This window comes from Mycteria americana, chromosome 1 (genome assembly GCF_035582795.1).
Source record: "Mycteria americana isolate JAX WOST 10 ecotype Jacksonville Zoo and Gardens chromosome 1, USCA_MyAme_1.0, whole genome shotgun sequence".
Classification (NCBI taxonomy): domain Eukaryota; kingdom Metazoa; phylum Chordata; class Aves; order Ciconiiformes; family Ciconiidae; genus Mycteria; species Mycteria americana.
This window is the reverse complement of record NC_134365.1, coordinates 198304676-198331313: the sequence shown is the minus strand read 5'-3', so window position 1 is coordinate 198331313 and position 26638 is coordinate 198304676. Positions and strand designations below refer to the sequence as shown.

Sequence of the window (26638 nt, the reverse complement as noted above, 5' to 3'; positions counted from 1 at the left end):
TGGGCAGAATTCAGGCAGAGGATAAACCCCACTATCCAAGGGGATAACTTGGGGAAAGGGAGTCGTGAGGGGTTTTTCCATTGCTGTAGGAACCTTTACTGTAATTCAGCTCATGTTGATTAACCCTGATTCTTAAAAAGTGATTAGTGAGATCATCCTGGAAATAGAAACAGATGTACCATCTGTTACGCAGCGCATGGGGTTTAGAGGGAGGTTTTGCTGAAACACAGTTGTTCTTGACACTGACATGAGACTTCACTGCTGTCACCTTCCTGTTACCTCCCCAGAAGCCGAACACCCCTTTGAACATATGAAGTGAACTGGTGGGATGTGCTGTCAGTGGACTGGTGGTGTAATTCTGGCCAGTGACTAGGTTGAGAGCTGAGCTATGGTGGCATCTCAGCCTTTAGGGTAAGCCATGGTATAGGACTTTGCCTCAGAGATGCTTTCCAAGTGCCTGAAATCCCAGAATGGGGAAATCTAGGCTTCAGTCTGAACTTGTGCCTGTGCCTCAGAGCATCTTTTCCTTCAGTGAAATGTAACCGCTGAAAGGTTAGAGGTGGCTTTTTTCAATACTTCTGCAGAGTTGTTCATGTACAGTATCCCTGCCCCAAAATACTCTCCGTTTGTACTGTAGTCACTCGCTGCAGGTCTCAAGGATTGTCAGAAGCACTAAGCAGCTCTCAGACAGCAATTGCAATTATGCTTTTACAGCTGTGATTGTCCACAGCTGTGCTTTCTGTCTTCATCCAGAGCAACAGAGGATTTTAAGGAACAGTGCAAGGCTGGAGAAGGCAATGAATCCGTATGTGCTTCCCTAAATCTAATCTGGCATCCTTCTGGCTTTCATAGCATCTGAAGAGCAAAGTGCACATTTGTGCTGTTCATAGCGTTGCTGCCTGATAACTAATATCTGGTCTAAGAGGCGAAGCGTCGCAGCACCTGGGGAGAACAGGAGCGGGTTCCCTTTGATCCACAGGGCACCTTTTTCAGCGCAGCTGCACAGCCAGGTAGAAACCTGTCAGGGTTCTTGTTTTCTTCTTTCTTTTTCAGAGCAAATCTCACATCTCATACGCAAAGTCTCTGGCAGGCCTCCATTTACAAATATAACTACTATTTATTATTTAAACAGAACCAGAGAAGGGCCATTGCTTTATGACCGTGTAATAAAACGGGTCACTGCTCCCTGTGTGCTTTGAAGCCCAGGACCTGATCCAGTGGAGGTAGAAAATGGGAATCCAGGCACGGGAAGGGGATTGCTATCGTGGATCCCTTTGCAAAGCCCAGACTTAAATACACAACACACCTAGAAAGCACAGGTACAGGTTCCCCCCTATAAAAGGGGGCAAAGGAGCCAAGCAGCCGGCTGCCCTCCCTCGAACAGTGGCTTTACAGGGGAAGCTGAGCACTGTGCTCCGGCAACGCCCTTGGGGATGTTCTGAATGTGGGACCTGCTGGCATTGCACTGGTTTTACCTGGGTAAAGCCAGCTGCCCCTTAAAAGAAATTACTTATCTGCCCCGCCCCATTGCTCCGCTTGCCCCACCACTGCCCTCCATTAGCTGTCCTTGTCCCTGGGGTCTCCACTGGGACCGGGGAGGGGGGGCAGAAGGCGATGTGCCATGCGGAGGAGGGTGACCAGGTGGATTCAGCCCGTGGTTGTGCTTTACGTTTCCAGTATGCAATCTCAACGCCCATTGCCACCCCCAGCTCCAGCCCTTTGTGGCCGTCCCCGCAGCTTGCTCCACAGACTGCTGGGAGCTCCGTTTGGGATGCCAAAGGGGGAGAGGGGATGGCCTGGAGAAGGCCACTTGGTAACTCACCTTCTGGAGGCCAGAACATGTCCAGGGGCAGGTGTAATCTGCTCCAGCTGGGCCACTGTCTCCTCCCAACACCACCTGAGCGTCAAGGGACTTGGGTGCACCCCACCAGCTCCATCCTCTCCAAAAATCCCCCCTGCAGAGGACACCCATGGCCGTGACACTGAATGGAGCAAAGAGGGTGTACCGAAGAATGAGTAGCAAGACATGTTAAATTGGTTATTTTTTCCATACGATTACCCATGTCTCTTGCTTTCTGCCTGCATCCTGGGGCGTGCCACTGCCATCACCCTCCGGGGTGCTGCAGCAGGGCAGTGCTGCCTCCCCTGCCAATGCCTCCTGATGCCCAGCCGGCTCCAGGTCCTGCTGCCGGCAGGCCGCCTGTCACACCGCATTTTGGGAGATGCAAACCGGTGTAGGAGAGGAATTTCTGCCTTTGCTTCTTGCCTTTTTGCCCAAGGTTTTCTTTGCGGTTAGGGGTTTGGGAACCTAAGCATGTATGGTGAGCGAGGAGGGCTCAGTTTTGCTCCTTGCCTCCCTATAGACATATTTCAATGCCTTGCAGAGGGTTGAGGGACAGGCCAACACAGGGCAGAGGGAAAGCAAGGCGACGCTCCCGTGGCGGTGGCAGCCCTCCATCCCCCACGCCACGCAGAGCTGCCCCCAGTGAGGCCAGCTCTCCCGCAAGGACAACACAGCTCTCCCGGGCTCTCGCTTGTTCATGCAGGGCTGATTCAAAAAAGGTGTTGGCAGAAGATGTTACGGACCTTTCAAAATCTCTCTTCATACCCTGGCACTTCCTTCTCTCCATCCTCGGGCAGGAATCGCACAGGGCTGGACCGCATCCCCTGGCCCCGGAGCCCCAGCAAGCAGGAGCCAGTGCCTAGCAGCCAGTCCTCCCGATTACTTCTTTTAAAAACACTTTCACCAAATAGTTGATGAATCCTACAAAGTGCTCTCCCCGAGCGCTGTGTGCCGCGCACAAGGACCATGCACCCACCGCCCAGGAAGAGGAAGGGGTCTGGGCTCCTCACGCAAGCCCTAACAGCTCTGAGGAGAGAAGGGATGTTCTCAGGAAGGACACGTGCAATAGTTACCCTGGGGAAAAAAGTCACATAATATAAATTTTCTTTTCTCCAGATTCCTCATATGCAAGCCATGGAAACGAAAAGACATCCTTACTCTTTTTCCAGGGAATTTTCAACAGAAAAATTGAAAGCATGTTAAAAAAAAAAAGGAGGGATGTGGGGAATCTTACTGAAATTGTCTGAAATCTCTGAGCATGCCTGCCCGGCTGTGTTAGCACTGCTGGGCTGCCTGAGCTTGGCCCCCGGGGACCCTGCACCCTGGAGCTCAGCGATGGTCAGGGGCAGCGGTGGCTGCGCCCAGGAGGCTTTTCCTCCGGTCAGTGCTCACACAGCTCGAGCAAGGACACAAGAGAAAGCGCTGGTGGTCCTAAACGCTTTGCCTGAGCAGCTGAAAGGAGAGTAGTTTTCTCCCACAGTTTATTGGGAAAAGCATCGCAGCGGTGCGGCTGCCAACACAGCCACAGGGTCCCCGCTCGGTGACGAAGGTCTGCACCCGATGGCATGCTGGGGCATGCTCTGGCATGGCAGCCCAGCCTCCTCAGGGACAGAAATCACTCGATGCTGGACCTACAACAACCCACGACAACCTCGACTCTGCCCCTAGGGCCTGCCTGCCCAACTAATTCAGTAATAACTTACCCCCCCATGCACCCAACTATAACCACGTATTTTTCACAAGTGTTTAGCAAATGTAACCTCTGTGTTTTATACCTTTCAGTCATTGATCAAGCTGATGTGTTTTTCTTTTGGACAAATAGTCATTACATCTGAAAGTTTATGGCTGGGCTTTGAAGTTAATGTTCTCTGAGATGAAGGAGAAAGTTCACACTTCTTCTATTGCTTCCAGCCCCTCTGGCTGCAGACCAGATAAGACAGCGATGCCTTCAATTTACAAGTGATGACTATTTTTGCAGGCAGAAAAGCCAAAAAGCTTCTTAAAATAATAATGGCTTGAATCCTGTAGTGCTCAGCAAAATGCTGGGAAAGGAGGGAAATGAATCCAGGAAACCTATGGACGTCTCAGAACTGTATTTCTCTGTTTACTGTCTCAGCTTCATCTGAGGCTGTGTCTCCCTTTCTCCTCTTTTATTGCTGTTACAGCCACATTTCCTTAGGTTGCCCACAAGCTGGTATTTTCCACCAGCAACCCACGGGGAAGACCAGCCACCACAGACAAAAAGATTTTCCCTGGGTATTAACAGGTCCCTCCCTCTAATTCTCCTTGATTAGGTAAAGGAAATGCTAAATTTACAGCATACTCCATTAACAGCCAAGACCCTGTGTTTAAGCTGGAGGGCGTTAAGGCATCCAGTTCCTTCATGCTGGTTTGGAAATCGCAGCCCCTGCGTGACCTTTTCAAGCCCTCCTTCCTACCCTCCTTCCTACCCTCCTTCCTACCGCAGTGTCAGCTAAGCCGGGGCAAGCCGGCTCCTCCGGGCTTTGCTGGGAGAAGGCTTTTAGCAGCTCTGCCCAAGGGGTTTCGAGGGGCATCCCGTACGGTGAGAGCCGGGATGCTCAGAGCCAGATTGTCACTGCCTGCAAGCTCCAGGTGGAGTAACCGAGGCTGAAAGGGCTTTGGAGAGGGATGGGGTTTCCCAGGGCCTCGTCCAGCCAACTTTGGGAACCCTGCAAAGTCAGCGGATCCACCACCCACCTGGGCAGCGGTGCCTGTGCTCGCCCACATCCCGCTCCCCTCTAAGCCTCTTCACTCAAAAGTGGCTTTGCCGTTTGCCCCCACCGGCCATGGGACTGGCCAAAAAAAGAGATGCCAGGAAGATCCACGTGTACCCCCCAGCTGGGGTTGTCTGAACCCATGCTAGGGAGATGTGAAATTTCATTATGTCAGGAACTCCTGCAGAGCGTGCACAGGTACCATTAGCATTTTGATACAGCTAATGAGTGGATGCTTGTATAAATAAAATACCTTCTGAAATGTGATTTACAAGCCGGCAAGATTTGCAGTATACACCGTCTAATTTAAAACTGAATTACATTCCTGTTGTAGTACATTAAAGGAAGGATCAGTGTGCCGCGGCTCACAGCTGGGCAGCATGTTAGCTAAACCTGCTTCTCCCTTTCAATTAACTGTCTTCAATTTGTTTCTCCTAAATATTCAGCTGAAATTCAGCTGAAAGGCATCAGCCAAGTTCAGACCAGTAAGGCATCATCGGATGAATGCCAGCGCTCCTTGTAAAGAGAAATTTGGTACCTGACTGGAGGGGGGATGCCCAGGGGCTGCTGCAGCACAAGGTGGCAAGGGTCCCCCCAGCAAACCCCCGCTCCCTCCCTATTGTGGGGGACAAGAGCTGCTGGGGACCGACGGCCGAGCAGCACAAGGCTCTCGAGCTGCCTCCGCACAACCACAAGGACCAGTCGGAAAACCGCTCCCGAGAGGTGATGGCAAACCCCGGGGTGCCACCAGCATCCTCCGCGCCGTCTGCAGCAGTCCCTCCGTCACTACAGACCTGCAGCATCCTTTGCCAAAAGCAGCGGTTCCCCTTCGTTCACACCTGCGCTGCTAATTTGCCTCTGTTAGCACAACCAAGCGACCGGACAGGCTCCGAGGGATTTCTGCTGATTCTCTTCTGCGTCTTGGCAATGAGATCTGCCTCGCTGAACACTCGGGAAACTCCCCCCTCTTTTATTTTACTCCACTTAATCCTTTGCTGCAATGCTAAATAAAATCTGCTTATTATTAACCCCCCCAATAGTACTGGTTATGTTTGCTGCTGATTTAGCTTCCAAGTAATTTAAATAAACAACTGAACCATAAGGAGAAACTATTAAACATCCTCTTCCACTGGACATCAAGATGCACCAGGCCATTAATATTTCTTTATCACCGCGAATTTCAATGCTTAAAATCCACTCCTCAGTTTGTCAAATGGGATAATTCTTAAAAGTTTTCAATTATCCGGCTAATTAGCACTAAATTCTGCATTGCGGTGAATGCTACGTTACGCGGTATTTCTCGCACTAATTTCTTCGGAAGTTTGGGCCCGTAATTTGGCGCAGCTCTCGCAGTGGGGGGGTATTTCGTCTTCTAGGGTGACAGCACCCATTTTTGCCCTGGCTTTAAAAGGCAGCCAATATCCCTTCCAGCTTTCCCGGGCAATCAGCAGCCAGAAAATCAGTGCTGTGCTTCAGAACATCGGTGTCGGGAGGCGCGAAGGTGGTCGTTCTGCTGCTGGTGTTGGAGGGACCTTTTGGGAACAAGTCCCACTGTAACACCCCTCTATTTTGGAAAATGCCCCGTCTTTCCTTCAGGAGCACCTACAAGCGCTCGGCAGTGCAGTGCCACACTGGGGACACGACGGATGCGTCTTCCCCCCGGCACTCAGGGGTTGGAAGCCATTTTAGGGGCTTTGATGCTTTTCTCCCCATTCCCCCGGGGAAGGCAGGGCCGGCGGGGGGGGGTCTGGGTACCAGCGGCACCCGGGCATCCCTTGGGGTCCCTTGGGGTCCTGGTGGCACCAGCGCATCCCTCGCTGCGCCTCCTGCTCCGCTTTTCCCGTGCGGCCCGCTCACTCCCCTTTTCGGAGGATGGCACGGCTGAAAGCGAAGCTCTGTAGCCCTCAGAGAAGACGCTCGGGAAAACACCAGCCTGTTCCCCAACGCCATTGCACAGTAATTGCGTTTCACCATAAAACGATCTTTCTGCCTGACGCAGAGCAGGTCTGCAGCAGCCCCCGAGAGGTGCAGGGCTCTGCATCCCATTAGGGCTGCCCGGAGGAAGCTGGACAGGGTTTTTATTAAATCAAGCTCAGAGTCAATGCTTAAAGAAGGGCTTTTTTGAACTAAGAGCTGAACCTCATGTTTGGTGCCCTGCCAAGCTCAGGATAGTGCGAGGAGGAAAAGGAGATGTATTTTTGGACTGCATGTCTGCGAACAGGCTGTTAGATAAAATTAAAGAGGCTGTTTATAAAGAATCCTCTGGTGGTGAAGCAGATGTGGGGGCCTGGGTTTATGACAAGATATATTTCTGGTGTTCACATGAACAATCGTTTTCATTCAGGACTTTCCTTGCGCTGTAATAATTTGTTGGTTTGGGGTTGGTTTTTTTTTTATTTTATTATTTCAACTGAAACTGGCACAATGCCCTCGTCGCTTGTGATAAGCTTGTTTGTTTACTTATGTCGTGGTAACCGGAGAGCTGGACTTGGGCTCTGCTTCCTCGGATGCCGGTCGTTTCCTACCAGAGCACTCGGGGCCACTTGACGTAGGTAGCGAAGCAGAAAAACAGCGTATCATTATTTTCTTGCCATGTTCCTTGTGGATGATGAACACTTCGGCTTCTGCAGGCCACTGCGCAGGTGCCCATAAGACCTTCTCTTACTCAAACCCCACGGCACAGGGACCCCCAGCCCTGCTCGCCCCTGGCCTGATGCAAAGGCAAGATAACTTTGCGCGAGGCGACGGAGTTACTTCGTAGAATCACAGAAGGTTTTGGGTTGGAAGGGACCTTTAAAGGTCATCTAGTCCAACCCCCCCTGCAATGAGCAGGGACGTCTTCAACCAGATCAGGTTGCTCAGAGCCCCGTCCAACCTGGCCTTGAATGTTTCCAGGGATGGGGCATCTACCACCTCTCTGGGCAGATTCCCCAGGGCAAACTTCGAGTTTGTACAGAACAGGAGCTGAGTTTTCTTCTGAACTGATGTTATTCTTTACTGAGCTATGTTTAGCATGCAAGAAAATACTTTGGTTTATGCTTAATGTTATATAAATACAAGGAATGTGTTTAATAGACACTCCTGCAGCTCTAAATGTGTTTTAAAAACACCCTGCTTTCCTGAGCGTTGTAGGCAGCAAAGGCATCGCTGTGCTTTTACAGGAAAAATTGAGAGCGCAAGCACACGTTTGTAAGTGAAGACACATGATCATTAATTATACGTGGTTTGAGTTTGTGCTGTCTTGCCGGTCCTCCTTGGATCCTGCACTGAGTCCTGCCTTTCTTATAGCACAGATAATAACTTAAAAGAAAGAAGCCCAACACAATTGCCGTGATCTGTGTCTGTATCTACAGCAGGGCATCGCATATGGAAGACATAATCTTTGATGGTAAATTTTTGCTTTGACATTATAGTAGAAGTTAAGCGAAAAGGTGTCAGCCTTGGCCTAGAGTTTCACGAGTGCCACAGGCGGAACACGCTTCTTCGGGCTCTTTTAAACCTTCTCCTCCTCTTCCAAAAGGAGAAACTCGCAATCTGGACGCAATTGAACCTTAAAGCCATAAAATCCCAGGTTCCAATAAATCTTCGTTTTATAAAAACACATCCAGCATATATCAAAACAGAGACTGTAAAATAAATTAAACATGTGTGGGTCACATACTCTGCTGGATGCTCCTTAACAGTACTGCAAAATGAGCGGAGTAACGGATAACGAGGTGCAGTTTGCTGTGGAGTTTTGGAACCTCCTTGTAGCTGTCCGGGCGCCCACCCGCAACACGAGCAAACGCAGGGGGAAGGGGCTGGCGGCTCCGCTCCCACGTCCCCTCCGTCCTTTCCCGGCCAGGGCAAGCCAGGCTCCGGCCAGCATCCCCGCACCTGCGCTCGGCCGGGGGCTTGGGGCGCTGGGGTGAGGGGATGCACCGGCCGCAGGATGCTCCCCACGGGCGTCCCACGCATCTCCCCGTCCGGAGGGGCCCGGCGAAGCGGGGACACGCTCCTCCAGCCCCGGCGAGCGCCGAGGCCGCGGCGAGCAAAAGCGCCGCAAATCAAAGGGAGAGGAAAGCCGAGCGATATTTGGAGGGAGGATTTGCCTGCCTGTTCCCGTAAAGTTGAAATGGAAAGCAAAAACGAAAGCAGCTGGGATCACTCTGCAGAGAAACGGGCTTTTAATAAGCTCATTTTCAGGGCTTTAAAAAAATTCTGCCCGTGATGTAATCTTGACATTTCCTGGCTCACTGGCGGTTTCCCCGGATCAAACACGCGGAGTGGCGGGGAGCCGCGGCCGCGCGCAGCGCGTGCTCCTCACGACGTCCCAGCGGAGGCGGAGGGGAGGCGCGGGGCGCGGGGTGCCGGGCCGGGGAGCCCCCCGCGCCCCGCTCGCACCTCCTCCTCGGCCGGCGGCACCGAGCACGCCCCTTCCCTTCTAGGCAGGCCTCTCCGCCCTGGGCAGCGCGGGTCCGGGCTCCTGGCCGGGGAGCCCGCGTGCCCGCAGCCTCGGCGGGGAGACTGAAGCCTGCGAGGGCCCAGCAGGGCCGGGCCCCCAGACTTTATCATGAGATAGAATCTAGTTTTTTAAATCTGTTGTATTATGGCGATTATATGAACTTCCAGGTGACTTGCTGGAGCAGTCACGACTGAGTCCAAAAGTAGGCAAAGCCCAACAGACTTTGGGAATCTTCTTATCATGAAGATTCATCGAGTTTCTGCTAGCAATGTGCTGAAACTAGAAAGCTGGGGGGGAAGGGGGAAAAAAAAATCCAGCCCGCTTTCTTTATTAGCATCTGACGGAAGTACTTCAGAGGAGCTCATTTAACACCTCCTGATTCTCGTGAATTCAGGTGGCCCCAGGGAAAATGCCTGTAAGAGCACTGGGGTGTCTGTCCGGGAGCTCCAAAACCACGGGACCCAGCAGCATTTCCCAGCAGTGGGATGCAACAAGTCTGCCGTGAAATGGTAACACTGGGATGAGCAGCGGGCGGGCAGGTGCTGCATCCTGGCTTTCCAAAAGGAGCCCCATGGAGGCCAAGAGCCCTCACCCCCACCTGCCACCCATGGGACATGGGGACGATGGGGCTGTGGGGACAATGGGTCGTGGGGACAGCAGGGACACCGGGGTCAAGGCCCAGGGGCCAGGTCGTCTCGCACAGTTGCCTCTTTGCAATTCGCTCAGTATCCAGCACCACGAACATCCCTGCAGTTTCCATCAACCCCTGGAGAAGGAATACGTTAAATCTGGCAGCTCGGTTACAGCAATGAAATAGGAAACCGAGGGACTTTCGTCACGCTTTTAGTGCAAAAACTCCGTGCAGTCTTATGCCCCATGCACCCCCCAGCAGTGCGCTGGTTTAGGTAGTGTTTTGCAGCTCCCAGTCCCAGAGCACCCACTTCGAGTCGGCTCCATCGCAATCACGGCTCCTCCCAAACACAGCGATTCACCGGCACGTGATGAAAATAATTTTTCTGGGCTGTAAGTCTTCTTGAAGGAGCGGAGGCTTTTGATTTTTATAGAGATTAACTATTCAGTCAACCTAAGTATTGCACTGCCTTGAGGAACTGCAGCTTTCGGCAAAAAAAAAAGTCCTTTTAGCAGCACTGCGTTGGCAGCGCGTGGCTGGGCTGGCCGGCCGGTGCCGCGCAGCTCCCGTGACCTCCCGGGGCCGCCGGCGTGTGCGGCCTCGTGGGCTGATGGCGGGACAGGACCAGTCGCCCCAGCTCAGGGGATGCCACAGCAGCGCGGCCGGAGAGGGACCCAGCAGGGCACAGCGGCAAACCCCATCCTGACTTGAGATCCTCCAACGTCTGCTGTAGCGCGTAGAAGGAGAAAAAACCCCAGACTCTTCCTAAATTTTGTCATCTGGATCTGCAAAGACTGCCTGAACTTGGGTTGCTCAGGAGCTCCCTATTCCCAATTACCTTAAAATAAATAAAATCAAAGGCAAGCAACGAAGGACTCGTACCATGATCAGAGACCCCAGGCAGCGCTTCCCCACCTCTTCTTCCTCACCAGGGAATCGCCGGTGAATCAAGCTTCTGGAGATGAGTCACCTGGAGGCTGCAAGCGCCGGGGGCTCGGGGCGGTGGGACCCACGGGGGTCACCCGTCTGCTCCCGGCTGGGGGCTCCTGGCTGGCTCGGGCTGGCATCACCTTTGCCGTGCTTAAACACGGGAGCTGCAGCTGAGAGGTTAATGCATCTGCCCCTTTCCCCTCTTAAAAACTATTTAGAAAGGGCATTTAAAAGGATATCACCAACTCATTTAATGCAGCACCAGCATGGCTTTAGAAGCAGTATTAAAAAAAAATCTTCTAATCTTAAAAAGAATACTTTTTTTCTATGATTTCCATGCAAACAGTGTAAATAATCGACGGAGGTAACCACAGCTCCATGCTGCACAGCAGAAAGAGAAAGCGAAACGAATCCAGCCGTGCAAGCTATAAAACCCCCGGGGCCGAGCAGGGGGAAGGCAAGGCCAGGAGGAGGCTTCAGCAGGGCTGTGGTCTGCCGGAGCGCGGCTGCGCGGGGGTCCCAGGCCCCGGCAAAGGCTCAGTGGCGGGTTTATAGCAGGGATTAGTCAAGCAGCAGCGCAGCTTTGGCTATCTACTTTTATTCATATAATCCTCCAAGTCTTGTATTAACACAGATGGGTTGGGTTTGGTTTTTACCTTAATTATGTCACATGCTTCAGCTTTTTGTATTCACTTACAGGCGTATCGTGGTATTTTCAGACTTAGATCGGTTCAATTTTATTATTGCAGGTGGGCCAAATAAATTTTCAGTAACTTTTTCGTGTATGTTTTCTAAAGAGAACTGTAAAAGGAACAGTTTAGGGGTTTGTTTGAGTTTTTGAATAAGGATCAGGAGCAACTTCCCAATCAGTTTTACAATGATGTTCTCCGTTTCGCCTCAATCCTTGCATTCAATGCAGCATCTGAAGGCCAGAAAAATCATTCATACTTACATGGCAGGCACAGATATTCAGATACACAAACCAACTTTTTATTAAAGACATTTCAGGCAATGAGAATTGTATTACACATCCCTGTTGTCACATTTCCTACGTTTTGCTTCACTAAAGACCTTCACAAAGCTGTATGCGCACAATCTGCCTCACACGAACAGCCTGCTTGAAGCCGTGGCTCTGCTGCGGCTCCTCCCAAGGTTAATTTATTACCAATTAATTTGAGGTGCCCAACGCCTTTGCAAAGGCTGGTGTGAATACTCTAAAACTACAGCTGGAAATCAAATATGGGTAAATGTCTAATTAAAAAAAATAAAAATAAATAAGGAACACGATTAGTAATCTATCGGTGCTTGGATACCAAACCCAAAAGCAACAGAAAAAGGGCGTGAGCCTAATGCCCGCAACACCTTTTAGGAGCAAAGGTACACACCGAGCAGCGCAGTAATTTCTCTCTGAAACATTTTTAAAGGTCTTCTGTGGGATGGTGGAGTTGCCCTGAACTTTTATTGTTTTAAAACTAATGCAGAAAAATGGGGAAAAAGGGAGTTTCCTCTACAAAAGTCACGGGCCGACGATTAAGCACTGGGGATATCAAGTTGAACTGAAGTTTTGAGAGTGCTGAACAGACAGACAAAATCCACGTAAAATTCACATTTTGCATGTTTGCCTTTGAAAAACTGCCTGTCGAGTCTCCTCTGCCTTTTGCCCGATCTCATTAAACCCAAGACGTCTTGGTGCTGGGAGGTTTCTGTACGCCGTGGGTACAGGCCATCGCTCGGAGAGGTGCTCTGGGACTTTGCAGTCTCCGCGTTTCTATTTCAGCGCTACGCGTGATTGATCCTCCATTTCATTCATTGTCTTTTTACTTCTCTGCTACTGGGAACAGTAAATAAGAGGGAAGTTGTAACAAGAGCCTCCCTTTTATTCAGAGACCTTCTGTTTCCTGCAGGCTGGCGGCTTCGAAAAAAATCACAGCTCCATTGTGCTCCAAAGTCATGTAAATGATTCAGATGGAAAGAAAAACCCACGTCAGTAGGAACAGGGGACTCAAAGAGGAGCGTTGAGGTCAGTGGACCAGGGACACCGATCCCGGGCCATAGCACATCCTGAGGATGCTGCACCTTTTGGCAGCACCGACATTATGGTTTTTCCCCCCATTTTGTGGGTCTGTGGAAGGCAGGAGCTGCTTCCGGCATTAGGGGTGCTTTAGTGGGTGTCCCCGAGCACCCCTGGCACCGCAGGATGACCCCCGGGCACAGGCAGGGAGGCAAAGCCCGGCTGCTCCTGCGCAGAGGCAGAGTATACAGCGCCTGAAACGGCATCGACGTAGCTGAACATCTGGTACAAATGCTCCCCCAAAATAGATCATTTCCTTCTTCCACCTCAAAGGAAACGGCGTTGGAAGGAGGCTCAGTCGCAGCCGGGCTGGGCCGGTGCAAGGAGGGGTCCCTGTCGCAGGCGGGTTCACTGGCAGCCTCCCGCTGGGAGCCGGTTACACATCCCGGAGCGCGACTCTGGGACAAGCCATCAGTCCCAGGCAGGACCCAAGGGGTCAGTCCTGCGAAACGCCCAAATGCGTGGGTGGCTGCCGTGCCCATCAGCCCCCACGAGCAGAAGCCTGCCAGCACTTTGCCATCGGTGGCTGGTATAGTAAAACCGAACCCTCCTGTCCCCAGAACCTGCCATTAAAGCTGCTCCTGTGCTGAGGGGCTCAGGCTGCGATGAATCATCACCTGCATTTTCCAGTATGGGTTTACAATATAGCGCTTGTTCGTGGCATCTTCCTTATTGGAAGGTGTCAGTAGAAACGTGTGTCAACAAAACTAAAACGAGCATAAGCGCCGCTACAGTCAAGTCTGATAATAAAACATGAGTCACTGTTATTCAGTCATTTACTAATGCACGTTTTGCAAGAAAGTTATCTCTTCTAGGAATCATCACCACACAAATTTGAGAGTTTTTTTTTCTAAAAAGAGCGCCGCGATTTTGCTTTTTACTGCGTAGCTGAGTCTTCACAGGGCTGGTGCCTGTGATCCCTATCTGCAGCCTGCCGCCCTGCTCTCTTTGCATCTCCGTTTCAAACCTGGGCACGAGCCCCTCGCCCCGAGCGACCCACCACGTACGCTCTGCATCACGCAGCCGTGAGCAGGAGCCTGCCAGCCTTTCAATGTTGTCCTTCCTCCCGGCAGTTTTCACACCCAACGTCTCCCCGGCACCAGGAGCGAGCCGGCAGCAAGGAGGGGGCTGCTGGGGCGCTCCCGTCTGCCATCGGTACCCCTGCACTGCTGCAAGCCTGCATCATCCGTAGCACCGCTGGCTGGTGTTAGTTCAGGGGATAGGCATTTTCCCCGTGGGCAGGCTGAAGGTCAACCCCAGCACTCTGGCGAGAGAGACTTTATTCCCAGAAGGGCATTATTCGCATTGCTTTCTTGCAGTTTGGTTTGTGAAGGAGCAGGGGGGTGTCAGGGATGTCGCGCCTCGGCTGGAATTTCTTCCCAGGCATTTCTTCGAAAATATTGGTTTTAGTCTCAATAACAAATACACTCACCAAACATTGCAGCACATGTCCTCGGTTTCCCCTTGATAAGCCTAATTTTTTGAACGGTGTCTTGCAAAGAGCATTTAAATGGTGACCTCTTGCTGCTGTAAGGTGTGCGGGGAGCTGGGTCTTTTCCAGGCGTTCAAGCTGTAGCGTTTGGTCTCTCCTGTTTTTATTGAAGAACTTTTGGGAGGTCAGAAATGTGTGATTTGAGCTTTTGCTGCCTTAATAGATGAAAGGCTGCTGAAAGCATTAGGATGAACTTCCTTTGTGCCAAATGCCCATCATTTAAGTCAACCATGTTTTAACAATATAAGCAAGATTTTAAAAGGTGTAGCTAAAAAACCCACACTTGCCCGTCTTGCTCGCTCCTCGCTGCTCTGCCGTCTCACTGCTTAGCTTGATCCCGAGCACTCCTGCTGCAGGGAAGCCTTGGGCTTCTGATGTAGCAAACAGGTAGACTAAGCTAATTTATAGCTCAAGTCTTTTATTCCATCATGAAGTAGCAAAAGGGAGGGCTTGTCTCTCTTGCAGGTCACCTCTAATAGCAATCGCTTCAGCAAGATGGATTTCAAAATTAGGTGCTCTCGAAGCAGAAGCCACGCTGTATTTTTCAACAGCACAAAGCAGCTGTAAGAGCAATCTGACCTTCATTCTTAATAATAAATTCACTGGGGGAAAAAAATCCGTCTTTGCTTTTCTGCTTGAAGTACTGTCAAAAGAAAAGCTGGGGCACAACATACAAAATAAAAATATAAGACAACTTCACAAAATGATACAAAACTCTCAGAGATTTACTTTTCCTATTTTTTTACTCAAACATTGGAAGAAAATCTGAGAGCTTGTCTACAAGTACTTTATTTTGGAATAAAGGATGCTGTTAATTCAAAGTGAACCTATTCTAGACTAAATGAATACCATCTCAAAGTATTTTTCAGATGTAGGGTGCAATCCAGTAGCAAAGTCTGGGGAAAAGTTTATTGATAAACACCCACATTTAGGCACTGCATTGGACTAGCTCATTTGTAAAATGTCCCTTAATATATTTCAGGGGCTAAAATAATGTCTATCGCAGCCTACCAAAGTAAAATGTCACGCACTCTTATTTTCTTCTAAAGCAGCCCCCAGAAGATGTGATCTGGAGTCTGTAGTCAAGTACAGCGCGATGGTGAGCTAAAGAATATAACGAGGGAACATTATTTGAAAATACTTGGCATTTTACTGTTATTAATAAAATTATCGGTATGTTTGTGTCCTAAAAGCCTCTAGCTGGTCAGCTACTACTGGCAGAGCCTGGAAATGGTGGAAAATTAATCACCTCTTGTATTAAATACTATCTTTGTATTTTGCCATGTGCCTGTTACAAGCTTGGTATTGAATAACGTATTATAACCCAATGCAGTACATCGGCTTTATTCCTTTAATCTTCTGTCAGGCATAGCTGGGAAGGCAGAACGGGAATGTTTATTCTAACTAGCAAGTTTAACCCTTAGGCTAGCAAGAATTAGGAAAGGCTTTTTCAAGCTCAGCTTGTCTCCCACCTAGAGAACCTAATGCTGCTGCTGCAGTCCACCTGGCTCCTCTTCTAGCAGATTTACTCAAACCCATCTTCCTGCTTTCTAGCAAGCCTAAACCCAGCTATTACTCAGCCTTTTCTCCTTCACGCTGGGCTTGTTACACCGATAAAAGGCGCTGTAAAGGGGCTCAGTGTCAGCAGTGCCAGCATCACCTTAATTAAGCTGCAGAAATCTTTTCAGCCACTTGATACCTGTTACTTCAGGTTTCTAGGGGCCCATCTGCCTGGACAGAAACATTTTGTTAAATGAGCTCAACTTTTTGCTAGAGCTGGTGTGATCATGACAGCAGGGCAGAAGGGATGAACGCTGTCTGTACATTTAGTTAAACCAGTTTAAAATTACAGAGCAAACCTAGAAAGCAGGTGGCTGCCAACTGCAGCTCCTTTCAGGACCAACTGAGATAAACAACCGTAAAATCGGTATGGCTTAATTTGGCATTCGAGATATCATAACTACCACTTATTAACATTCAAGTTCTCTCCAAACCAAACCCCATTTTTTTTGTTTAGAACAGGAAAAGCCTTTTTTTCCTCTACATCAAGCATTTATGCGAAGGTTAAAGCCCTAGGAAATGCTTTTCCTTTTGACAGTGATGCCAGTGCTGTCCAGTTCCCTTGTAGGGAACTGCTGCCTAAACGGTTGCAATTTCACCACTCGTTATCCCCCAGCAAGCAACAACTTTTAAGGATCACGGGGAGGCAGATTCAAGCCAAAGTGTCAGCAATAACTGACCTCAGATGAAGTAATGTTGTAGCAGTCATGTCTGACCTATCGGTGCCGAGAATCAGGCGCAGTTTTGTCCAAGAGGATTATTCAACTGGTGGAGCTTGCAGGGGACCACAACCAGGGAATGGGAAGGTCCTTTCCAGCAACAACCCTTAGAAGCTCGTATTTTATTTTAGAAGAATTAATTTACCTACCTATGGTATCCCCCCCCCCCCCCCCCCCCCAAAATAGCGGTTTGTTTCAAAACAGTTTTCTATAAGACACAAGTGAAGACTTCAGTCCCATACACAGTGCAAGCTCAGTTGATTTACAGGCACGTACCAACTGCTCATGAGAAAACCATGGCCGTCCTGGAGAGCTCTGGAGACTTTGGTACACCTCCCAACCATCATCAGCCTCTGCAGAGTAGTACGGTGGGTTTTCTTCCTCAGAAAGTAGCATTTGTATTACCTACCCTCTTCAGCCTTGAGCATGCTGTTTGTTATCAGTGTGCTAACCCCAAAGATGAAGGCAAACGCCATGCCTGGCTGCTGGGTTAGCGCTTGCTACTCATCTTTTAAGATCAGCTGAATCCTCTAGGTTACTTCTGTCAACATCAAGCACCGAGAACAAAGGCACAAGATTATAGGGATGTCATTAAGTATGTTTGTTCCAAGAACAAGAAATGTGTCTACTTTCCTCTGATGACCTGGGGAAACAAAAAAGCCCTTCAGCACAGAAAATTTATTTGTAATCAGTTATGAGCATTTGAATGGGTAATATCCAGTTTAAGAAGAAAAAAATAAAATCTATCTGTCCTAAGCTTTCTATATTGAGACCTTGACAACAGCATCGTTCTTCTGTTTGAAACAGAAAGCAGGGATGTACATACCTGAAAACACCAGCACACGCACACACAAAAAAACCCCCTTAGGATATCAAGTGAGCCATTTAACTAAGTATTTAAAACCTCTGCAATTATTAGTTTATTAGTATCATCCAGGATTCAGATGTTCAATATTTCTCCTGAAGTTATACATAAATGCAAATTGAAATAAGAATCTGAAAGTCAAAATTGTATAACAAAACAATACTCCATCACAAAAGCGTGTAAAATTACAAGAATGCTATTTTTTTTTTTTTAAACACTGGCACTTAAGAGAACCATAATTTTGTAACCACAAAATTGCCAAATTGTCCCCCAAACTGGTAAGCAGGTATATGTGAAAATAGTTACAGTTGCCAGCACTTGAAGTTTTACTAAATATGCAAAAAAACCCTTAGCTTTGGTTTTGGAAGAGAACTATATTTGACCAAATTAGACATTGTTGGTATACCATAAACATTTCACTTTTTAATGCAAAATTTAATAAAATGTACTTTTCCATACAGCTATATTTAACTTAAAAATGGGCAAACATCAAGAGTGCGGTATAAAACCTAACAGGAAAAATACATCTTATCTCATTTTCAATTTGAGACAATATACAACTTTGTTTAAAGGGCTAAAACTAGAATTTCAAGAATACAAATATGAATTTACATAGATTTAACAAATAATAATGGTACCATTTATAGAAATCTTAGAAAGAAAAATCATTTCTCATGGGCCATTTGCTACCAGGAGAGTTTCATGGTATAAAGCCCGTGGCCATCACCAGACCTGTCACCAAAAAATAATATGGTAATTTCATGCTTTTAACTTTACACATTTTAGGTACGTTCATCGCTCGCAAGTGTTCAGAGATTTACAAATACAACTTCCATTACATGGTAACGGAGTCACACATGTAAATTTCTCTACACCGGATGGACATACACTCTTCCTATGGGTCCTTCTAGGACAAAATTTAACATTCCCTCCCTCCCCACCCCTGCTCCCCTCGTCCCCCCCCACCCCCCCAAGTATTTAATTTCTGTAAAATTGAACTCTATACTTCTCAACTCTCCAAGACTGGTAAACTCAAGCAACTCAATAGGATATTACATTTCACAAAAATCTGAACAAATATCAGTTTGTTGAGATTGAATTTTTTGTTTTGTTTCCAGTTACGGAAGAATATTCTTTCATCATATGCCTATATATTTCTTTTCTTACCCTATCATGATTATGCAGGGTATGCAGATCAAAGCTTTGTTTATCAGCTGGTTATATGAAAGATGAAAACTGTAATATTCCCGTGATCCCAAACAGGCATTCAATAAAGCAAAAGATGAGTTCCCCTCAAAAAAAAAAAAAAAAAAAAAAAGAGAGAAAAGAAAAAGTATGATTTTTCAAGGGCACCTATTAAAAGGACAACAATACTAATAAAAAAATTGTATTTACTTAGAAGCATTCAGAATGTCAACAAAACAGCTGCAACTTTTTTTCCTTTTTGCAATTACAGAGTGGTATTCAGTTAACAGAACAATTATTTTTATGATGCATCGGAGACAACTGAAGATGCAAAATGAACTACATCCCCATATATAACTAATTTGTGCTGTGCACCAACAAGAACCTGCTTTAAAACTCCCATGCCAATTTACAACCCCCACACTGTACCAGGCAAGGTTAGTGGCCATTGAAATACCACTAAGGACAGGGCTATCTAAAGACACATTCGGTAGTGTGTTAACTATACAAAAAAAGAGACACTGTACAGTTTAAAAACAAATCTTACACAGCCTTACATTTCAATTTTTTTTTCTTTAAAAGGAGTGAGTTGTGTACAGGGGGGTTAAATGCTTTATAGACAAGAAAGAAATTGCTCTAAGAGAGACTTATTCATCATCATCATCATCTTCATCCTCCTCCTCTTCCTCTTCTTCATCATCTTCATCCTCTTCATCTTCATCCTCATCTTCCTCCTCCTCCTTCTTCTTCTTGCTCTTCTCCGCCTTGGCAACTACTTTTTTGCCTGCATCAACCTTCCCTTTGGCCCGGTATGCAGCAATATCCTTGGAGGAGAAAAGCAGGAAGAATCTCTCAAAGATTTAACCAGCCAAGAGCTCTGAGCAACTTCCAAACGGTACTTGTGAAACCAGAGGCACCCAGGTATCTGCCCCTTCTCCACATCCCCTGGGCTAGGACCGGGAGCTGTAGCTTCAGTTACAAGGTGAACTGAGGCCCAATGCCAGAGAAAGGGGAACCCTCTAACACAGAATTGACACTGGCATGCTGGAACATGCTGCTTACAGCTGTTGAGGAATCTCTGCTGTTAGGCTTCTGGGAACAGGTTGGAGAAAAGCTGCTGCCTCGATGGTAAAGGCACAGCTGAGCCCACTATCCCAGAAGGAAATGAAGTAGGGAGACCTCTTAAGGTCCCTTTCTAGCCCTACCTTCTACAATGCCTAAAGAAACACACAGGAAAATCCCTGTTTGAGGCACAAAACTGTCATTAGCCATCTGAAACACATTAGAATGACATGGCTTAATATTCGCAATGTTATGCCTCAGCAAAGAGCAATTATACTGAATTCTGCCTAACTGAAGTTTACAAAATAAAAGGTATAAGAACTTGATTAAAGGGTAGACAGTGCCACCTTCTGCATGCAATAAATTTATTCTAGTGGTTTATAATGCACAAAATTCAGTTCCTGTTATAGGGAAGTAAAAACTGTACCTAGAAAACCAAGCCAGAAAAACGGTTAGACTTCCCAACTTCGTGCCAAAATAATAAAAAAAAATTACGTAACAGAATACCAGCTAGAGAAACATCAACACCTCTGTGCAGGTGGTCCAAATCTTCAAATATTCCCCACCCAGTAAACATCGTACCACTAATCTTACAGTTCCCCTCAGACTCCCTTAAAGCTTAGTATGGCATTTTCAGAAGACACAATATCCACTGAGTCAAAGGCCAAGGAGTTAAATACTGAGATTACTGCACCTTAAAACCCCACTTGTAAGCATAAGAAATAAAGACAATACTAGTGAAGATTAAAATATCTGGGAATAAAGATTAACAATTCTAACATTTAAAACGTTTCTTATGAGTTGCCTTGGCTGTATGTACAAACAATTACCGTACTGAATAGTTTAAGTTGCACAGGAAGGACAATACGGGAAAGCTTCTAGACCTGCAGTTCCTCTCCAGCACGTAATCAGGACTCAAAGAGGCCACCTTGCTCACTACAATGCTACAATTTCAAAGTGGTTTTGCTTGCCAGCAGGAAAAATACCCAGAGGAAGGTCATGGCACACAAATGGGTATACGTTAGCTATAGGTGGTTGCTGACCCATTGTAAAGCATCATCAGGGGATGCTAACATGCATCCCCTCCTCCCTTAGCTTCCTCATACTGGGATGGGAATCTGCCTCTGGAAATAAAAACACATGTAGCAACAACTACCCTGTGTGCGCAACACATTTCTTCAGCTCCAATAATGATGACAGGATTTAGCTTTAATAATTCAAGACATTGTATGACATGCTGCTTCATATGTATTATTAACTATGTTAATTACTAGAAAAGAGACGGACACAGGAAAAACACATGTCTAAAGCTAGCATCTCATTAGTGTTCTCACATTATCCCAAGAATAAACTAAAAATAGCATCTATGTGTATCAATTATCCTAATGTTCAGGGATGTTCATCAATACCAAACACCTCCAAAAACAGGGAGAACCATTTTATTCTTTACTGGTGTTACTTAATACTACCAACTTAACTCAGATACTGCTGTGACCTACTGTTTTAACAACACCACAGACACCATGGTATCTATTAAACCATCATTGATGGTCCTGAATTACTGATGAATTCAAATAGTTCAACACAAAGGATAGCAATTTAGTGTTATAGTAATAAACCATATGCTCTCTTGCATGGTATTTTCCAACAGATATCATGACATTTGTCATTAGCATATTATAATTTGCAACATCAGGTATCAGAGTATACGAGAAGGAAAAAAACATCTGAATTGAGGCTTGGCCTCCCCAAACCATCTCCGTAAGTGTCATGTTACCTTTTCATACTTCTCCTTCAGTTTAGCAGCCTTTTTTTCATAAGGCTGTTTATCATCTGCAGCGGTGTTGTTCCACATCTCTCCCAGTTTCTTTGCGACATCCCCGATGGACAGACCAGGATGTTCTCCTTTGATTTTTGGACGAAACTCAGAGCAAAACAAGAAAAAAGCCGAACTACAGAAGAAAAAAGAAAAAAAAAAGGAGAAGATTATTTTAATTTTAGACTTTACTGTAACAGAAAGTTTTGTGACTTTTGTTACTGTTTCTTAAGAGCGTTTTGGAAAAGCACCTAAAAGTGAGACAAACATCAATTACAAAGGAAGGTATCAGAACTGAATAAACTACTTTGAAAACTTAACACAACCTTGTCTCTTAAGTAATGCCACACATCTGGTCCCATTTTTTGGCAGGACCCCCAGAAGGGCAAATACCAGAGAAAAATCTTAAAGTAGAATGAGTGAATGATACCAGGGGAGCAAATGTTATGTCAGAATGCTAAAGGCAGAGAAGCTACAATATTTGTTATGAAAATTAGGATTTCCAGAATACAGCATCAGCCCAAATAAGAACATTCACTCGTACAGAAACTTCCCTGTTCCTTTCAGGATTAGCTCCATTTAAAACACACACAAAAATGTATTGCTACAAAGTACTAGTGTCTAGTACGAGGTGAACCTGAAGTCAGTAGCCTTTATGTAGTGGCTGAAGTTTTAGTTCTCCAAGCTGGTTTTTTTGTGCAAGATCATCCCTCTAACCTGTTCTGTGCAGAAGTCTCTTAATTTTACATGGACTGCCAACAGGTGGGGACAGCAGGGCTTGAAATATTTTACTACCATTTTACACTAGAATTACCCTCTCAACAGAAATTGGGAGACATGAGTCAGAACTGCATACCGCCGATTTTTGCATCCACTTTTAAAGGCCGACATTAGTCCAACTTAGATAGAGAAGGCCAACCTGAAACCACAAACCTGTAATCTGTAACTACAATTTCAACCTATCTTTACACCACTGGTCAGGAAAATCATGTAGTCTTGTATTTCTGAAGCTCCTAAATCTGGATAAAATGATAATTTTATAGATACACTCCAGCGTGATGGTCCCAAACAAGACAAACTAACTAGAATTCTACTTACGGAGGCCTCTTCGGTGCATTTGGATCCTTGAACTTCTTTTTTGTTTCCCCCTTAGGTGGTACGTAGTTTTTCATTTCTTTTTCATAACGAAGCTTGTCAGCCTTTGCCATATCTTCAAACTTCCCTTTCTCCTTAGAAGACATAGTCTGTAAGGCAATTAGAATCACAGAATATCTCAAGTTGGAAGGGACCCATAAGGATCAAAACAGTATTTTAAGATTCAAAAGCATATCCAAGTCCACTCCAAAATTTCAGTTGGGGGAGCTAAAGCTAAGGCAAGAACAACGGATAGTTACCACTAATCTTACAACTGCACGTCATACTTATCTAAAACCTGAACTTTTAAAGAAATAATTTACAGTCTTGAATAGCATTTCACACAAAGCGATTGTTTTAAGGCTTTGTGGTTTTTCTAAGTGGTTATTCCTACCTTCCATCGTTCTGAGCATTTTTTTGAGAACTCTGAAAAGTTCACTGAAGCATCTGGATGTTTCTTCTTGTGCTCCTCCCGGCAGGTTTGCACAAAGAAGGCGTATGAAGACATTTTACCTCTCGGCTTCTTAGGATCACCTTTGCCCATTTTTGATGATTTTCTGTAACAAAGCAAAAGAGACACCTTTAAAACTTTTACTTTTTACAAACTAATGTGGGAAGTAAGCCATGATGAAGGATCATGCCAAACAAGACCTGTCGGAGCAGTATTCCGAAATCATACAAGAGGAAGAAGTTTCACTTCTGAAAAATTTACTTAAGATTTCTGCCATCGCTGTTTGAGGCAACCTGGATGCAAGCAACCTGAAATCTCAAAGGGCCTTCAAAATGTGCAGTTCTGGTCTCCTGCAAACAAAAATGTCCCTTCTAAGCAATCTGAAAGCAAGTACTAGCATCAGTGTAATGGAGACTGCGCTCCTTGATTACTGCTAGTGTATCAATCTGCTTGGAAGGAATGAATTATACTGAAAGAAGAAGGGAAAAAGTACCCGAGTATCCTGTCTCACCTGGCTTTATGGGTTACTAATTTTTTTCTCCCTAAAGCTTGTATTTCTATCCCGCTCTCCTGTAGGCCTTGGGTGCTCATTTGCAAAAGATACCTACTTTTTTATTATTATTTTTGTATGCCATATATTATCACCCTCCTTTAAGTGTACTGCAAAAACCTACTCTCTCTTTGTATGTGTACCTAGAAATACAGGAATGAAACACCGTGCTCGATCAAACATGTTATAACCAAGCCAGGGACGCGAAGAGTATGACATTTACATATGACTAGCAGAGCTGTGCTCAGCATGAGGACTATCTGACTCTTTCAGGGACCGAGAGGGAATGAAAATACCTTCCTGGAACTTTCACACCCAAGTCAGACATTCAGAGTATTTCTTCATAGCTCCCTGGAAAAAGCCACTTGCACCCTGACAAACTCTGCTCTTCAGCAGGAATTAAAAGAAAAGAAAAACTGTAATAAAAAAAAAAAAAAAAGGCACACGCATCGCCTGCCTGTATTGCCACAGAAGCAGTATTTCCTATCGGTTTGGCGGATAGACAGAAACAGATTTCTGCTCTGTGACTAAACACGTCCGGTTTGAAGTTTCTATCAAGTAAACAAGAGGGCTGAAGAACCAGGAGCCGCTCCTGCCTGCCATGGAGACGTTTCCAGAGCCAGCCGGCACCCGGGGCTCGGCTAGTGGTTAGGGCACTTCCCGCTGGCTGTGGGGGGAAGGCGGTGAGGGCCGGGGGGGACGGGGCAGGGGTGGTTCAGAGGCGTGGAGGGACTGTGGGAAGGATTAGGCACTGCGACCGTGAGCTGGCGTTTAAAAGCCTCCTTCCCGCCATTTTGGACGCTTCCCCTGCGAGGGGGGCAGAGGAAAACTTCAGAAGTCCCCTAAGAGACCTGCTGCGGGGGGGGGGGGAACGGGGGGACGACACGACATAAAACCAGTCCCGTTATTAGGGAAAAACTGTGAAGTTCTATTTCGTGTTCAGGCGACGGCTCGCAGCCAGCGGGCGGCAAGCACATGCCCTGGAGCCGGCCACCGGGGCTGCGGCTTCCCGCAGGCGGCGACCCCCGGTGCCGGCGGCCGTTCGCAGCCCCGGGACCAAGCGCCCTCCCGGCCGCCGCCCCCGTCCCCCCGCGGCGGGGCGCGCCGTCCCCAGGCCTCCCCCGGCTCTCCGCCGCCATTAGGCCTGGCCGGCGAGGCGAGGCGCGGCCTGCGCCGCCGCAGCGGCGGTGGCGGGAGCGGCCGCCATGGCGCAGGCTCCTGGCGGAGGAGGTCACCCGCCGCCGAGGCTCCTTCCATTTTGTGCGCTGAGGAAAGCGAGCCGGCCCCCCCCCCGCCCCGCCACCACACCCCCCCGCGGCCCGGCGGGCGGGGCGGGGAGGGCAGGCCGCGGGACCCCCGCCGAGGGGCCGCGGCGGCGACCCCCGGCCCGCGGAGGCGCGGCGGCGGCAGCGGCGGGGCGGCGCGGAATGGCCGCTGCTGGCGTCGCCCGCGCCCGCCGCCGCGCAGAGAACATGGCTCCTTCCTCCCTTCCCTTCCCTTTGTGTGAGCGCGCCCGCTACCCTGGCGCACACGCTCAGCCATTGCAGCCGGGGGAGGGCGGGCGGGAGGGAGGGAGACGGGGGGAGGTGGGGGGGAGCGGGGGGGGAGGGGGTGGGGGGGCCGGCGCGCTTCCAGCGCCTGCCCGAGCCCCGGCGGAGCGGGCAGAGCCCCAGCGGGGACCCCCGCTCGCTCCCGCGCCCCGCCGAGTTGTACGGCCCCTCGGCCGCGGGCCCCGCGCCCGAGCGAGCGGCGGCAGCTGGAAAAAAAAGTTCCCCCGAACTGCGCCCCCGCCCGCCCGAGCGCCTCTCTGCTCCGCCGCCGCTCGCCTTGTTTTCTCGCTCACGGCTCCCGTCAGCCATGTTACAGCCGGGCGGCCGCGGGGCCAGCGGCTCCCCGGCCCGCGCCCCGCTGCCCCCGTGCTCCTCGCGGCCCTGGCGGCGGCCGGCAGCGCGGCACGGCCCGCCCGAAGCCCCCGCCGCCTCGCCGCGCCTGTGCCCGCCGGCTGCCCCGCCGCCGCAGCGATGGCTACGGCGAGGCACCGTAAGCGGCTTACGGCGGAGCACGGCGCGGCCCGCGCCCCCCGCGGCGGGCGACCCCCGGCCGCCCGTCCCCCGCCCGGGCAGCTTCCTCGCCCGTCTCCCTCCCTCCCGCCGCCCCGCTCCCGAAGTCGCCCGCCGCCCGCGCCCCCGGCGCCCCCGCCCCACCCCGGCCGGGGGGGGGGGGCTCGCCGCCCAGGAAGGGTCTCCCGGGCGCAGCCCGGCTCGCCTTTGTGTGCCGGCGCCCGAGCAGGCGCTGCCCCGCGCTCCGCGGCCAGCCGGCGGCGGCGGCACGGCGGGCAGCGCCGGCTCGCCGCCCGGCTGCGAACGAGCGGGCGAGCGCGCCCGGCCGGCCCGGCGGCCCCCGGCGCGTACTCACCCGTGTCAGAGTCGGCACGCAGCCCTCGCTCGGCCCCGAGCCCCAGAGACGCTACCCCGGCCGCCCGCCCGGCCCCAGCGCTGCCTGGGTCCCTGTGTAGCCCGGTGCACCGCAATGGCTGTGAGAGCGGGATCGATACGCAGCCTCCTCACACTCTCAGCGCTGGTAACATTACTCTCAACACAGCCCCGTCCCCATTGGCTGCCGCCAAGCCAGCCGCCGCGCCGATTGGCCCAGGCCCTTCCATTGTCCTGACCAGAGAGCTCCGGCGATTGGGCGCGGCGCGGGACACGTCACTGAGGATTGAAAGGGCGCGCAAATATAAAAGTGAGTGGAGGGAGCCGGGCGGCGGCGGGATGCAGAGTTCCGAGGCGGCGGCTCGGCGCCGCGCCGCCGCCTGCGAGGAGCGCGGGCCGCCGCCGCCCCGCCCGCCGCTGCGGCGGCTCCCCCGCCCCCGGGGCCGTCCCCCGCCGCCCCGGGGGGCCCCCCACGCCCGGCTCCCGCCGCCCCGGGGGGAGCACGGCGCCGGGCGCCGGCGCCGCGGGCGCTCCCGCGCCGCCCCGGCAGCGCCGCTGCCCCCCGCGGCACCTCCCCGGCGGGCCGCGCCGCCCCATTTCACAGACGCGGAAACTGAGGCGCGGGGCTCGGGGCACGGCGGGGCTCGGGGAGGCGAGCCCGCCTTTTCCGGGGGCTCTTGCCCGGCTTCAGCCGTCGCACGGTGCTGGCTGCTACGCG

The 26638-nt window shown here is 49.6% G+C and overlaps 2 protein-coding genes across 2 annotated transcripts in view; one reads left to right on the top strand and one right to left on the bottom strand.

Moving 5' to 3' along the window:
• The window catches only part of USPL1 (ubiquitin specific peptidase like 1), a 422463-nt gene that overhangs the window by 323694 nt on the left and 72131 nt on the right, over window positions 1-26638 (top strand). The window lies entirely within an intron of this gene.
• Window positions 18669-26074, bottom strand: HMGB1 (high mobility group box 1). The gene is made up of 5 exons (XM_075490818.1): window positions 25904-26074; window positions 22882-23044; window positions 22452-22597; window positions 21315-21489; window positions 18669-19299 (listed from the first exon to the last, which is right to left on the bottom strand). Exons 2-5 carry the CDS (start codon window positions 23029-23031, stop codon window positions 19123-19125), a joined length of 648 nt encoding a protein of 215 aa, XP_075346933.1. The 5' UTR covers window positions 23032-23044; window positions 25904-26074; the 3' UTR covers window positions 18669-19122.

Coding starts and splice junctions, on each gene's coding strand:
- HMGB1 (XM_075490818.1), bottom strand. CDS start 23,031: ATGGGCAAAGGTGATCCTAAGAAGCCGAGAGGTAAAATGTCTTCATAC. Junction 22,598..22,881: donor AATGCTCAGAACGATGGAAG/GTAGGAATAACC, acceptor ATTGCCTTACAG/ACTATGTCTTCTAAGGAGAA. Junction 19,300..21,314: donor TGAAGGAGAAGTATGAAAAG/GTAACATGACAC, acceptor TTCTCCTCCAAG/GATATTGCTGCATACCGGGC.